Raw genomic sequence first — 12,606 nt, forward strand, 5'->3', positions numbered from 1 at the left:
GAAAAGATATCAAATGTGACTGCTTTGGTGACATTTCTTGAGTGTTTTAGTAAGTAGTCACAGAACTTTACAACCTGATGCATCTAATTAGGTAATCCCCCAAAGCTGTTTTTGGTTGAGAATTAATTCGCTACTAACTTATAGCATGCAATTACAGGACCCAACAATCCTGGGTCTAAATTACCCTTTTGACAATGGAATATTTTTTTTCATTTCTGTTACAATAGTTTTTCTGAACAGCAAATGTGCACCAGAAACTGAACAATATGTAATTTTGATGACATTTATACCAAAAGCTGCAGTTATGTAGTGAGTTAATACTTAAAGGACAGGCTGGTGTTATTTTGAAATATTTCAGAATATTATTATTATTATTATGTCACATGCGGCATCATATGTTACCTTGACAAGGATAACTAGGTGGTCTGCTGGCAGAATTCAGTTACAGGGCTTTGACCCAGGGCTTTATGACCTGCGAGAGATGCAGCTGACCCAAGTATTTATTGGTTTTAAATTTGAAGACTGAATTTCATCAGAATCTGAGAATTGAATTGTAATGTATTGTATATTGGCCTTTCTGTATACACCGTTACAAACGTTTTGTGTTTATGTGAGCCTTAAGGCTAGCAGTGCAGGCTTTATACTATGGGCACAACTTGTCTTTACAGCATGAATGTGCCTGTATTTTACAAATAGTCAAATGTTCAGCAGTGGAAACAGACTTATTTAAATATAGAGAGGGTGCTCAGTGTCATGTTTTGTTTTACTCAGACATCTCATGTCATGTTACTCAACTGCTGTCCAAACATCTAAATTCAATGACAGGAAGGATGCCACCTCTGAATGGAGGACTGCAGAACTGTAACATTCAGGCTTTGAACCAAAATAAATAAGATCACAGGGTTGTGTAAATTCCGCTTGTTATATTTGCCTGGTGTAAATCACAGATACCTGACTCTCATTGGCATCAAAGTGGAGTTACTGCAAAGTGCATGAGGGTAAGACAGGTATAAAACATTTCATGAAGCAAAGCTTGTCATTTTTCTTTCTAGATTCTGGAGCGAACGCTGGAACCTGACAGTTCAGATGAAGAACCGCCTCCAATCTACTCTCCACCAGCATATGATATGCACATTTATGACAGGAAATACCCAGAAGCCCTATCAAAACCCCCACCAAGGTAAGGCAGAGAGATGAGCTGAGGCTGTGATTCTGTAATTATCAGATTAAGAGCAACTTTGAAAATGTTTCATTACTTTGCATTTGTGTTTGTTTGAGTTTTATTGAACAAACTCTGTGTGTTTGTGATTTTATTAAATGGATGGAGGGTTTGAAGATGTATAAAAAGTAATCTGGCCCCTCTACTGGTGCTGCATGGTGCAATATTTGATAGAATTGCTTCCGGTTTAGGCCACTAACATTAGTTCTGACTATCAGTTTTGACACTTTAGACACTAAGCTATTGCTTTATTCATCACTAGAATAACTGATAGATTAATAAAAAATATGAATTCATAGTTGCACCTCTGAAGTGGTCAGGACTGAGAGTGGGAAAACCTCTGTTCATTGTTGTGTTTTTTTGCCCTACCTCTAAATGTAGGTAAAATGATTGCAAAGGAGTTTGTCTGACCTGTTGTGGTGTTAATCATCACATCACAAATGCAAAGCATTGCGTTTTTTAGAGCTACAGTAAATGCAAACAGCAGCGTGTCAGTTTGATAACAATTAAAATATTAAGTTGCTGATATTTCCCAGGTATAGTATTTGCCATTTTGATGATCGTAGTTTAGCATGTTAGCATGGTATTTCGCTAATTAGCACCAAAAACAAAGTACAGCTGAGCCTGATGGCAATGCCATTAGTTTTGCAGGTATTTGGTCATAAATCAAAGTATTGGACCAAGTTACCTTTTGACCTGATGGTGATACGAGATGAAAACTTAGGGGATCCATTCATTTATTGCAGCAAATAGGAACCATGAGTGTCTGTATCAAATTCTGCTCCAGTTGGACCTTGGACATCTGTGCCAAATGTCATGGCACTGCATCTAATAGTTGTTCATATATACTATACACTCAAATTGAGAAATATCAGCTGATCACCAAAGTCCTTTAGATTCATCCTCTGGAGACCATACATATCTGAACAAATTTCATGGCAATCCATCCAATAACTGCTGAGATTTTGAAGTTTAGATTGAAGTGGCTTGAATGCCATCCATAGAGCCATGCCGCTTGAGTGGCTTAAAGCGGGTAGATATCACAGGACAGTGCATTATATATACACAAACACTGACATTGATTATACCAAAACAGAAACAAAATAAACTAAGAATCAGATTATTCTTAAAAGATAATAAGTCATCTTGTTTTATTTGTATGTCAGTGTTACCAATTTTGTTCGTGTGTAGTTTATCCGCAAGCACTTAGACATTTCTTCACTTGTATGATCAGTTCTTTTCTGTTAATGAAATATGGGAAACAGTGACATGCAAACGTTTGTGCACCCAAGGTCAAGTTTTCTGTTTCTGTTAATAGCTTAAAAGATGACCTGAGTTACAAACACCATAAACTGAAAGATCATACATTTCTTTAATGTTTTAAGCAACATTACATTTTTATTTCCATCTTTAACAGTTCTTAAAATGACAAAAAAGGAAAAGAGCCCAAAGCAAAATTTTGTGGCACCTTGCATGGCCCGTACTACTAGTGTCACATCCTGTAAAGGCCTTTTGTAGTCAGCTAAGGGTCCTTTCAATTCTTGTTTGGGGGATTTTCACCCATTCTTCCTGCTAAAGGCTTCTAGTTCTGTGAGATTTCAATGATGTTAGCTAAGGGCTCAGTGAAGACCATGGCAAAACCTTCAGCTTGTGCCTCTTGAGGTAGTCCATTGTGGATTTTGAGACATGTTTAGGATCATTAACCTGTTGTAGAAGCCATTCTCTTTTCATCTCCAGCTTTTTTATGGACTGTGTGATGTTTGGTTCCAGAATTTGCTGGTGTTTGCAATACAAACCCAAAATATGACCATTCTTGGTCAATCATGCATTACACATATGGATGTACAACTGGTGTGACTAGTGATTTGTGTTTTATTGCTTTTGGACTACTTAAATCAACTTCAGGAGAGCCATTGAACTTTGGGTCCATTGTTTATGCATGGGAACAGCTGGTCGTGCTGAGCAACATGAGCGTACTCCCAGTGGAAAGATCAGAGATCCCCAAGGACTTAATGAAAAGGAGAAGGGGATGCAGAGCTGGGGCAAAGTGCCAAGAGAAGAAAAGATGGTACAAACCATCTATACTGTGTCTTTTATGGGGAATGCAAGATATCTCCCAAATAAGATGGAAGCAGTAACAGCGCTAACCAGACTGCAGTAGGAGTACCGGGAGTGTAGTCTGATGTTTGACCGAAAGTGGCTAACCTCACCAATAGACCACAGTATGTGAGGCTTCGCGACTGCGTGTCTGAGTTTTCTAGTTTGCAGACTCTGCAGGAGACAGTGCTCTTCCCTTTCCTCTTCACCCTCTACATGTCAGACTTAAGACGCAACACAGACAGTTGTCTAGAAGTTCTCCGATGATACAGCCAATGATGTGTATCATAGGGGAACAAACTGGAATATAGGGAAGTCATAACCAACTTTGTTGGTTCACATCAGTCTACAATTTCCACTACATCATCTGCACATAAACGCCAGCAAGATGATGGAGATGGTGATTGATTTCTGAAGGAAGGTACCACAGACTACACCAGTGAACATGGTGGGCTTGGACATTGAGATTGTGGGGGATTACAAATACCTGGGTGTTCCCCTCCATGACAAACTGGACTGGACAAACAACACAGATGCCCTATACCAGAGGGGTCAGAGTCATCTGCACCTGCTAAGAAGACTGAGGTCCATTGCAGTATATTGGTCACTGTTATGACTCTGTGATGGCATCTGCAGTTTTCTATGCAGTGGTTTGCTGGGGTTGTGGAAGCTCAGAGAGGTATGGGAAAAGACTAAACAAACTGGTCAGGAGAGCTGGCTCTGACCTGGACTGTCTTCTGGAAACAATCAAAGAGGTGGGTGTGTTGGTTATAAGGTTCAGACTGGAGCCACACAAACCACAAGGATGCAGAATTGCCTGGACTTAATACTTGTTTATTATGATTTTAATGCTTGGGTTGAGAGGTGGTGTCACCGAGCCATGGTTCTATAGGAATAAAAGAAAGAAAGGAAACAAGTAACTCATGCCTGCTACATATAACTAAAGTACCATTAAATTAGAATACAATCCATCTTATAAATTCGTGATCCATAAACAGATCAAACCAAACGATTAGGCATGTTACAATTCTTAACTTACTTAAACTTAATGGATTAAAATAGGTTTGGATGTACTTACAATGAACTGAGGTCAAATACGCATGGCAAGGTGAGCACCACCAGTACACACGCACACACAATCTGGAGACAAAGGGAAAAAAGGGGGAAGGCCTGTACTGGGCCTCTATTTGTAGAGTGGGAGGGACAGTGGGAGGTGCCCCGGATTTGTGCAGCAAATACGTTCATTCATTTCAATCAGTGATCTCAGGAAGTGGGATTAGTCTGGCAACAGGTCGTAAGTATTCTCGTCCTCGAATACTGACCTTGGCGCTGCGAACCTTTCCATCTTTTCCAGGGTATACCTCAGTTATCCTCCCAATGGGCCATGATGCTCGAGGATACTGGGGGTCAACAATCATTACAACCTGACCTGAATCCAAGTTTTCCTTGTCAGATTTCCATTTTTGCCTGGTTTGTAGAGTAGGGAGATAATAGCGAATGAATGCTGTCCAGAAATTATCTGCCAATATCTGGCTGTGATGCCATGTCCTTCGGCCAAGGAGTTCACTTGAGCAGTAGATTGCCTGAGGAAGGGAGGAGTCAAGCCGCCCCATCAGCAACATATTTGGTGTTACTGGGTCTGGATCGGCAAGGTCAGAGGAGACATATCCGAGTGGCTTTGAATTAAGGATACCTTCAACTTCAACCAGCACTGTGTGCAGGACTGTGTCTGTTGTTGTTTGCTTTCCCAATGCAACATAGAGGACCGATTTAACTGATCTTATTTCACGTTCCCAGCTTCCACCAAAATGTGGGGCAGATGGAGGATTGAATTGGAATCTGACCTGTGTGTGGGCTAATTTTTGCTTCAAATCCGATGTCATTGCCTGGAAAGCATTTCTTAGCTCTGTCTCTCCTGCTCTGAAATTTGTTCCACAATCAGAGAGGAGTTCAAAGGGTTTTCCCCTGCGTGAGACAAATCTTCTGAAGGCCATCAGAAATGTATCTGCATCCATACCGTCCAGCAGCTCAAGATGTACACAGCGTGTTGTTAAACATTTAAAGAGTATGCCCCATCTTTTCTCTGTGCGGTGGCCAATTTTCACTGTGAAAGGCCCGAAACAGTCCACGCCTGTGGACCAGAATGGGGGCTTTGACAATCTAAGGCAGGCTGGAGGAAGATCGGCCATTTTGGGAATAACTGGTTTGGCTCTCCATTTCTGACAGTCTTGACATTGATGTTGATGCTGGCGAATGGCTTGCCGGCCACGCAGAACCCAGTACCTCCGTCTCATTTCTCCCAGGACACGCTCAGGGCCTGGGTGCAGTAGTTTCTCATCATAATGCTTTATAATGAGTCTGGTGACATGATGTCTGGGATCTAAGACAATTGGGTGAATAGTGTCGTGGTCAAGGGTCTCTGCTCTTCGGAGTCGACCTCCTACTCGTATAAGGCTGAGTTCACGGTCATATTCAGGAGACAGGGGGAGTAGTTTGCTATTCCTTGGAATAGATTTGTCACCTTTAAGGGCCTTTATCTCCTCAGGGAAACACTCTGATTGCGCTCTTTGCAGGAGGTGCCTCTCTGAGTTGATGTACCATTGGGCTATGTTTGAACTGTGGTCTGCCGCCCCATAAAGCATCGTCTTTGTTTCCAATAATTAAGTCATCCCAGCTGTTATACCTCTTCAGATCCAGAAGCTTTGTATCATTTGACATTGTTGTTCCACAGAACATCGATTTCCTGATCTCCTCAACTGGTTCTGGTTCAGCCAGTACAAGTGGACTGATTGGCCAGCAGGTGGCGTTTAACAGGAGGAATGGTGGGCCCTGACCCCATCTATGTTGTTGAGAGAGCTCTAGGAGAGTTTTGCCCCGTGTAAGATCATCTGCTGGGTTATTCTTTGAATCAACATACCTCTAGCTACTTGTGTCAGTCAGGGTCTGAATCTCAGCTATTCTGGTCCCAACAAACACCTTGTAACGGCAGGAGTCCGAGGTCAACCATGACAAGACTGTTGTTGAATCAGTCCAGAGTGTCACAGACTGTTGGGGAATATTGAGCTCAGAACTGAGGAGATGAGCTAGCTGAGCACCTGCTAGAGCCGCACATAGCTCAAGACGAGGGATAGAGAGTTGACGTTTTGGGGCTATGCGAGACCTGGCCATGATGAAGCTAACATGGATGTGTTCAAGTTTATCCTTAAACCATAAGTAGGCAACTGCACCATAGATGCGCTCTGAAGCATCACAGAACACATGCATATGGGATTCTGATGTGGCTAGGTTAATGCAGGTGGGCAGATAACAGCGAGGGAAGTGGATGTCAGGGAGATTTTCCAGTTCCAGCTCCCATGCTTGCCATTGCTTCAACAAGTTATCTGATTTAATGATGTTATCCCATCCTCTCTCCTGTTTCCATAGGTCTTGTACCAGGATCTTTGCTCTGGTTGTAAAGGGAGTCAGATAGCCCAGAGGATCATATTGACTTGCCAGCACTCTGTATATATTCCTCATTGTAGGTTGATTATAGGTGATCGATTTGGTTTTGTAGCTCAGCATGTCTGTCAGGCAGTTCCATTGGAGACCTAATGTCAGTTCTTTGGGGTCTCCATTTCCTGAGAGCCACAACTCACTTGTTTTTGACTTTGCATCTGGTGGGAGATGGTTTATGACAGCTGGATCATTACTAGCCCATTGTCTGATGTCGAAGCCACCAGTAGCCAGCAGAGGGCGCATCTTATCAATAAGTGACTTAGCCTGGTGGGAGGATGGGAAACTTTGGAGACAGTTATCGACATAGAAACATTGTTGGACAGAGTGTAGAACCTCCTCATTTCCTTCACAATGATCTTGAACATGTCTGTTGACTGCGTAGATGGCGCAGCATGGACTACAGGTTGTTCCAAAGGGCAACACTTGCCATTCATACACACTCGGCTCCTGATCCACCTGCATTCCTCTCCATATAAAGTGCAATAAAGACTTGTCATCATTCAGAAGGCGCACCTGATGAAACATAGCTTTAATATCTCCACAGATTGCAATGGGATGTCGGCGGAAACGGAGAAGAACCCCCAGCAGAGAAGGGCCGAGTGTAGGGCCAGGCAGAAGACATCTGTTGAGATTTTGTCCCATATACTCAAAGGAGCAGTCAAATACAACCCTATGCTTGTTATTGTGTTCAACAATGTGATGTGGGAAATACCATATTTCCTTTGGTTGGGCTATCTGCTCACTGGGGATTTGACAAACATAGCCAGACTGCACCAGCTTATCTAGTTCCTCTTGATATTTTTCAGCCAGTTTGGGATCCTTGGATAAGCGTTTTTCTGTGGCACAGAGACGGGGCAGGACAGCTTCCTTAGGGGCTCTAAGGACAGGCATAGTAGGGGCTCTAAGCAATGGAGTGGCATAACGCATTACACCATCTATGTTTATCCTCACTGTCTTAGAATTGAGAAGATCAAGGGCCAATTTATCCTGTTTTGATCTTGCGGCTGTCTTCTCATTTACATAGGGTAAAGTGTCAATTTGCCACAATCTTTCAACATTCCTGAGCAGTTCACTTTTAAAGCAGGTGAGGGAGAAGGGAAGGGTTTGCTTGGTTTGGATTAAGTTAGCTGGCCCCCGGAGAGCCCATCCAAGCCTGGTGTGTACCGCTAGTGGACCACCAGGGGGCCCCATCTGTATCTCTTCTGTGGCGGTGATTAGATGGGCATAGTCTGAGCCAATGAGAACCAGGGGACGTGCACGATCCATGGGCTGTAATGGGATACCCCTAAGATGGTGATATTGCTCTTGTAATTGCTTCAGAGGGTATGTGTGTTGAGACAGACCAAGGTTCTCGGCGGTGAAGGCTTGATTAATAACATGTCTTTCATTTGGCTGGTCAAGAGGGGAAATTTCGAAGGACACAGATGCCCCATCCAATTGCACTATGTCCTGTCTTACTGTGCATAGGGAAATGGTTTCAGGCTGTGTGGCAAGGCCCAAATTTTGGACAGCTTGGGGGAGCAGGATAGACCTGTCTGCACCATCATCAAGAACTGCATGAGTTTTAAGGGTTTTCTCCCCGTTGTGTATGAGTACATTCACAACCTTCAGCATTACTTTACGAGAACGATTAGGTTGGTCAACATAGAGGAGCTCAGAGGGGGAAGATGCAAACATCACAGTGGCTGATTTAGGTATATGGAGATCATGGAGAATGGTTAAGTGAATCTCTTTACATATGTTACATGGCCTTTTCAAGGTGCATTTATCCATTTTGTGTGTTCTCCCACAGTTAGTGCATCTCTCTTTCTCACCGATCCATTTTTCAATGTCAGATACGGAGAGTCTCTTAAACTCTGCACATGAACCAAGGAAGTGGTCTCGGATATTACAGTAGGGACAGTAGGGTTTAGGTTTAATAATAGAATTGGTGTTCACCTTCTCCTTGGAGTGCGCTCTCGATGTGCTATTCTTATCAGATGTTGACGACAGGTAGACCGAGGAGACTGGTCTGGAGGGCTGGCGTTTTCCAGTTTGCTGTTTTTCTTGCTTGTGAAACTCCACAGCTCTCTCTGAGATGCGTTTGGCCCTTGATTTTACCTGTAGCCAGGTTGAGAGGTCGAGGAGGGAATAAGTTTTGGTTGCCTGTCCAGTGAGAATGCCTCAGTTAATACAGTGCTCAATGAATCCGTCTCTGTACTGTACAGGGAGTTTACTGAGGAGTTTATCCACATGAGAGCCACATCTTAGTTCAGATCCTGTAGGGCCCTCTAGTGTCAGCAACATTCCCACCAGAGCATGGATGGAGAGAGAGAAATCATCGAAGGCCTCAACATCACCAATACGAATAACAGGAGAATTCAATATTGAACCAATCTTACTCTGGACTAACAGCCTTGGTTGACCATACTTCTCCTGCAGCGCTTGTAGGGCAGTGGAATATGGTCTCATATCATGCATGCAAGATTTGGCCAATTTGTGGGCTCCTGGATGTTTCAGATGTTCTAGGAGGATCTGGTATTTGAATTGCTCAGTAAGATGGGTGTGGCTGTCAAGGAGGTTATCTAAGGCCATTTTTAACAGAGCAAAATCACTTTCTCGACCACTCTTGAACACAGGGAGTGAGGGCTTTGGTATCCCATAGGCTGAGGCCAGGACCAGATCCATAACATTGGGGGGTTGCGAGTGCACAGGACATGGAGGCTGGGATGATATCTGCATCGGTGGTAAACTCCCAGTGAAGGTGGGCTGCACAGGGCCAAGCATGGATGCAAATTGATTGGGGACTTGGACTGAGCTTAAAGTTACAGGTGCATGCCTAGATGGGATTTGACTAGAGGTTTGGACCATGCTGAGAGTTACAGGTACATGGTGACTAGAGAGGGACGGTAGTATGGCGTCAGCAGGCAGAGGGGGGGCATAGGACTGAGCAGTAGAGGTCGGAGCCTGGGCAGGTAGTAGGATTTGCTGCAAAGGTTGATACATAGGGGCATGAATCTGAGGGGCATTGGAATAGCCAATTTGTGATAGTGGGGGTGTTGAACCAGCTTGAGACTCATCATATCTCATGTTTACAGGGGCAGGAGATAATATTCTGGAGGGAGGGAGATCATAAAAGGAAGCCGAAGCTTGGTCTTGGAGAGATGATAATGTTGGTGCCGAAGCTGCAGCAGGGTGATCATCCGAGAGGTTCTCTCTGATAAAACTTGAAACAAGCTGGGCTGCCTCAAGCTCTCGCTCCTTAATGCGGATGCGTTGATTTGTTGCAACCTGTCTGACCATTTTCTCCCTCTTCGTTTGTGCTTCCTGTTGTCTTTGTTGAGCGTCTCTGGCTTCCTTGTCTATCAGTGCACATTTTGTATCAAGCTCCTCATCCTCCCTTTGTTGTCTTTTTAACTCCTCCAGCTCGTCTCTCCTCTTCTTTACATCAAGGAGGCTGGCTTGGAGACCACTCAAGACTGAAGTAGCACTGTGTTGATGCTGTCTTTCCCCAAATCTACACCATAAACCCACTTTGTTTTGCAATACTGTTATCGAAGTTAATATATGCTCATATAACCCATTTCATTTGGTGCAATTTCAAAGTCTTTGTATATTTCTTTCAACTGTGCAATAACTCAATTTATTGTCCGTATTGGGAGCAGTATTTTTATAAATTGTGTATTTTGTGCATATACATAGACTTAGTATTTCTCAATTCAATTCAATTCAGTTTTATTTGTATAGCGCCAAATCACAACAAAAGTTGTCTCAGGACACTTTCCATACAGAGCTGGTATAGGCTGAGCTCTTATATATACAGAGACCCAACAATTCCCTCATGAGCAAGCACTTGGCAACAGTGGTGAGGAAAAACTTCCTTTTAACAGGCAGAAACCTCAGGCAGAACCAGGCTCTGGGTAGGCGGCCATCTGCCTCGACCGGTTGGGTGAGAGAGGGAGAGCAAGAGAGAGAGAGTGAGGCAGTCAGAGAGAGAGAGAGAGAGAGACAGACAGACAGAGAGAGAGAGAGACAGACAGAAATGTAATCACAGTAACAGTGACAGTGAATGTAATAACAGTAGTCGCAGTTGCAGTGGATGTCAGACAGGGCCATGGCAGGAGACGCAGCTGTAATCCACAATCCAGATTCAGCCACTATCCATGAGAACCAAAGCACAGAGACTCCGGGGAAGAAGCTAAGTTAGTAACACACCGTGGTAGGACATGAAAACGTGCAGATGGAGAGGGAGAGAAGGACAGAGGAGCTCGGTGCATCTTTGGAGGTCCCCCGACAGTCTAATGCTATAGCAGCATAACTAGGGGCTGGTCCAGGACAAGCCTGAGCCAGCCCTGACTATAAGCTTTATCAAAAAGGAAAGTTTTCAGCTTCTCAAGTGCAATAGTATTTCTCAAGTGCAATACAACATGAAAGACCGAATAGAATATTGGCATTGGTATATAATGTACTTAGTTTTTTTTTCTATTCTGTATCCCATACACTTTTTTTTAATCTTGACCCCTTTGTGCCACTGTTTTTGCTTTTTCTAACACTTGCTGGCTCTAACGACTTAATTTCTCCAGTGTGGGATCAATACACTTCTTATGTCTTTGCTCATTGCCAGAAAGTTCTGTTTAAACTTCAGTGTACAGGACTTGTTTTGAAATGCACCAGCCTTGTTTAAACGATCCTTTGCAAGTTTCTGATGCTGACTTTGGTGGTGAGAACACAGGAAAGGTCTTCCTTTGACTCTTCCATGAAAGTCATATTTGTGCCGCTGTTGCTGCACAGTAGAACAGTGCACTCCAGAGACTGCTAAATCTTCATGTAGCAAGAGCAGTTCTCTAATAAAGTTGTTTTGGCCTTCCAAAAGTCATCTGGACCACTATATTATGGAAATGGCTACCTTTAGCCTTGTCCTCCTGTGGACAAAAGTTACTTTCATTTTCAGAATGCTAGGCAGCTGTTTAGAGGAGCCCATGGTAGATGTTTGTTCGGACAAGGTTTGAGGAGTCACAATATTTATAAAGCTTTGAAATTTACATCACTTGGCTTTTCCTAACATTGATTGTAATCAATATATATCCTTTGTTTAACCAGGTAAAAGCCTCATTGAGATTAAAATCTCTTTTACAAGAGTGACCTGGCCAAGAAGGCAGCATCAAGCCATAGTATAGCTGATTAAGGTCTGAGACCTTGGTAAATCCAAGAGCTCAAGTCTCTCAGGGTGCTTTTGCATGGTGCTCCTTTCCTTTTTTTTTCACTCTAAAATTTTACAATTTAAAAATAATACTCTAATCTTGCTTAAAATATTCAAAAGAATGTTTAGTTTTTAACTTTTTTAGGTCAGTTCATACCAACTTAACTATTCACAGTAACAGAAATTTTGACCAGGGATGTCCAAACTTTTTCACATCATTGAAGATATTTCCTGTCTTTGGCCATATAGTAACTTGAGATAACTTGCGGTAAGTTGATAATGTACCAAATGCATTTGGAAGAATTACTAATGTGTTGTGTTACTCCATGGGCCCTCAAAGATGTGAAACTGGGCAACATCTAGGTCACCAGCAGGCCAGAAGCTACCGGAACTGGAACCCTCCTTTGCTTGGAAATCTCCCGGAGGATTTTCTGCGGATCCTGCCACAGCAGTTAGACAGTATAAAGGTAAAAAATGTCAACATACATATGTCAAATTGGTCCACTTGATATCCTAGTTTTACTTTGCTCACTCTATTTGAAACCTTGATACCTGAACAAGTTTACCATTGTTGGGTGTTGATAGAAGTGTTAAGCTGTTTTCACATATGAACTAC

The 12,606-nt window shown here is 43.0% G+C and overlaps 1 protein-coding gene across 14 annotated transcripts in view; it reads left to right on the forward strand.

Moving 5' to 3' along the window:
• Nucleotides 1-12,606, forward strand: part of cuedc1b (CUE domain containing 1b) — an 85,943-nt gene that overhangs the window by 15,503 nt on the left and 57,834 nt on the right. For all 14 annotated transcript variants that reach the window (XM_076734835.1, XM_076734833.1, XM_076734834.1 and 11 more), the window contains 2 exons: nt 1,053-1,180; nt 12,331-12,457. In XM_076734835.1, the coding sequence (XP_076590950.1) occupies nt 1,053-1,180; nt 12,331-12,457 (255 nt within the window). The remainder of the gene's footprint in view (nt 1-1,052; nt 1,181-12,330; nt 12,458-12,606) is intronic.

This window comes from Chaetodon auriga, chromosome 7, assembly GCF_051107435.1.
Source record: "Chaetodon auriga isolate fChaAug3 chromosome 7, fChaAug3.hap1, whole genome shotgun sequence".
Taxonomy (NCBI): domain Eukaryota; kingdom Metazoa; phylum Chordata; class Actinopteri; order Chaetodontiformes; family Chaetodontidae; genus Chaetodon; species Chaetodon auriga.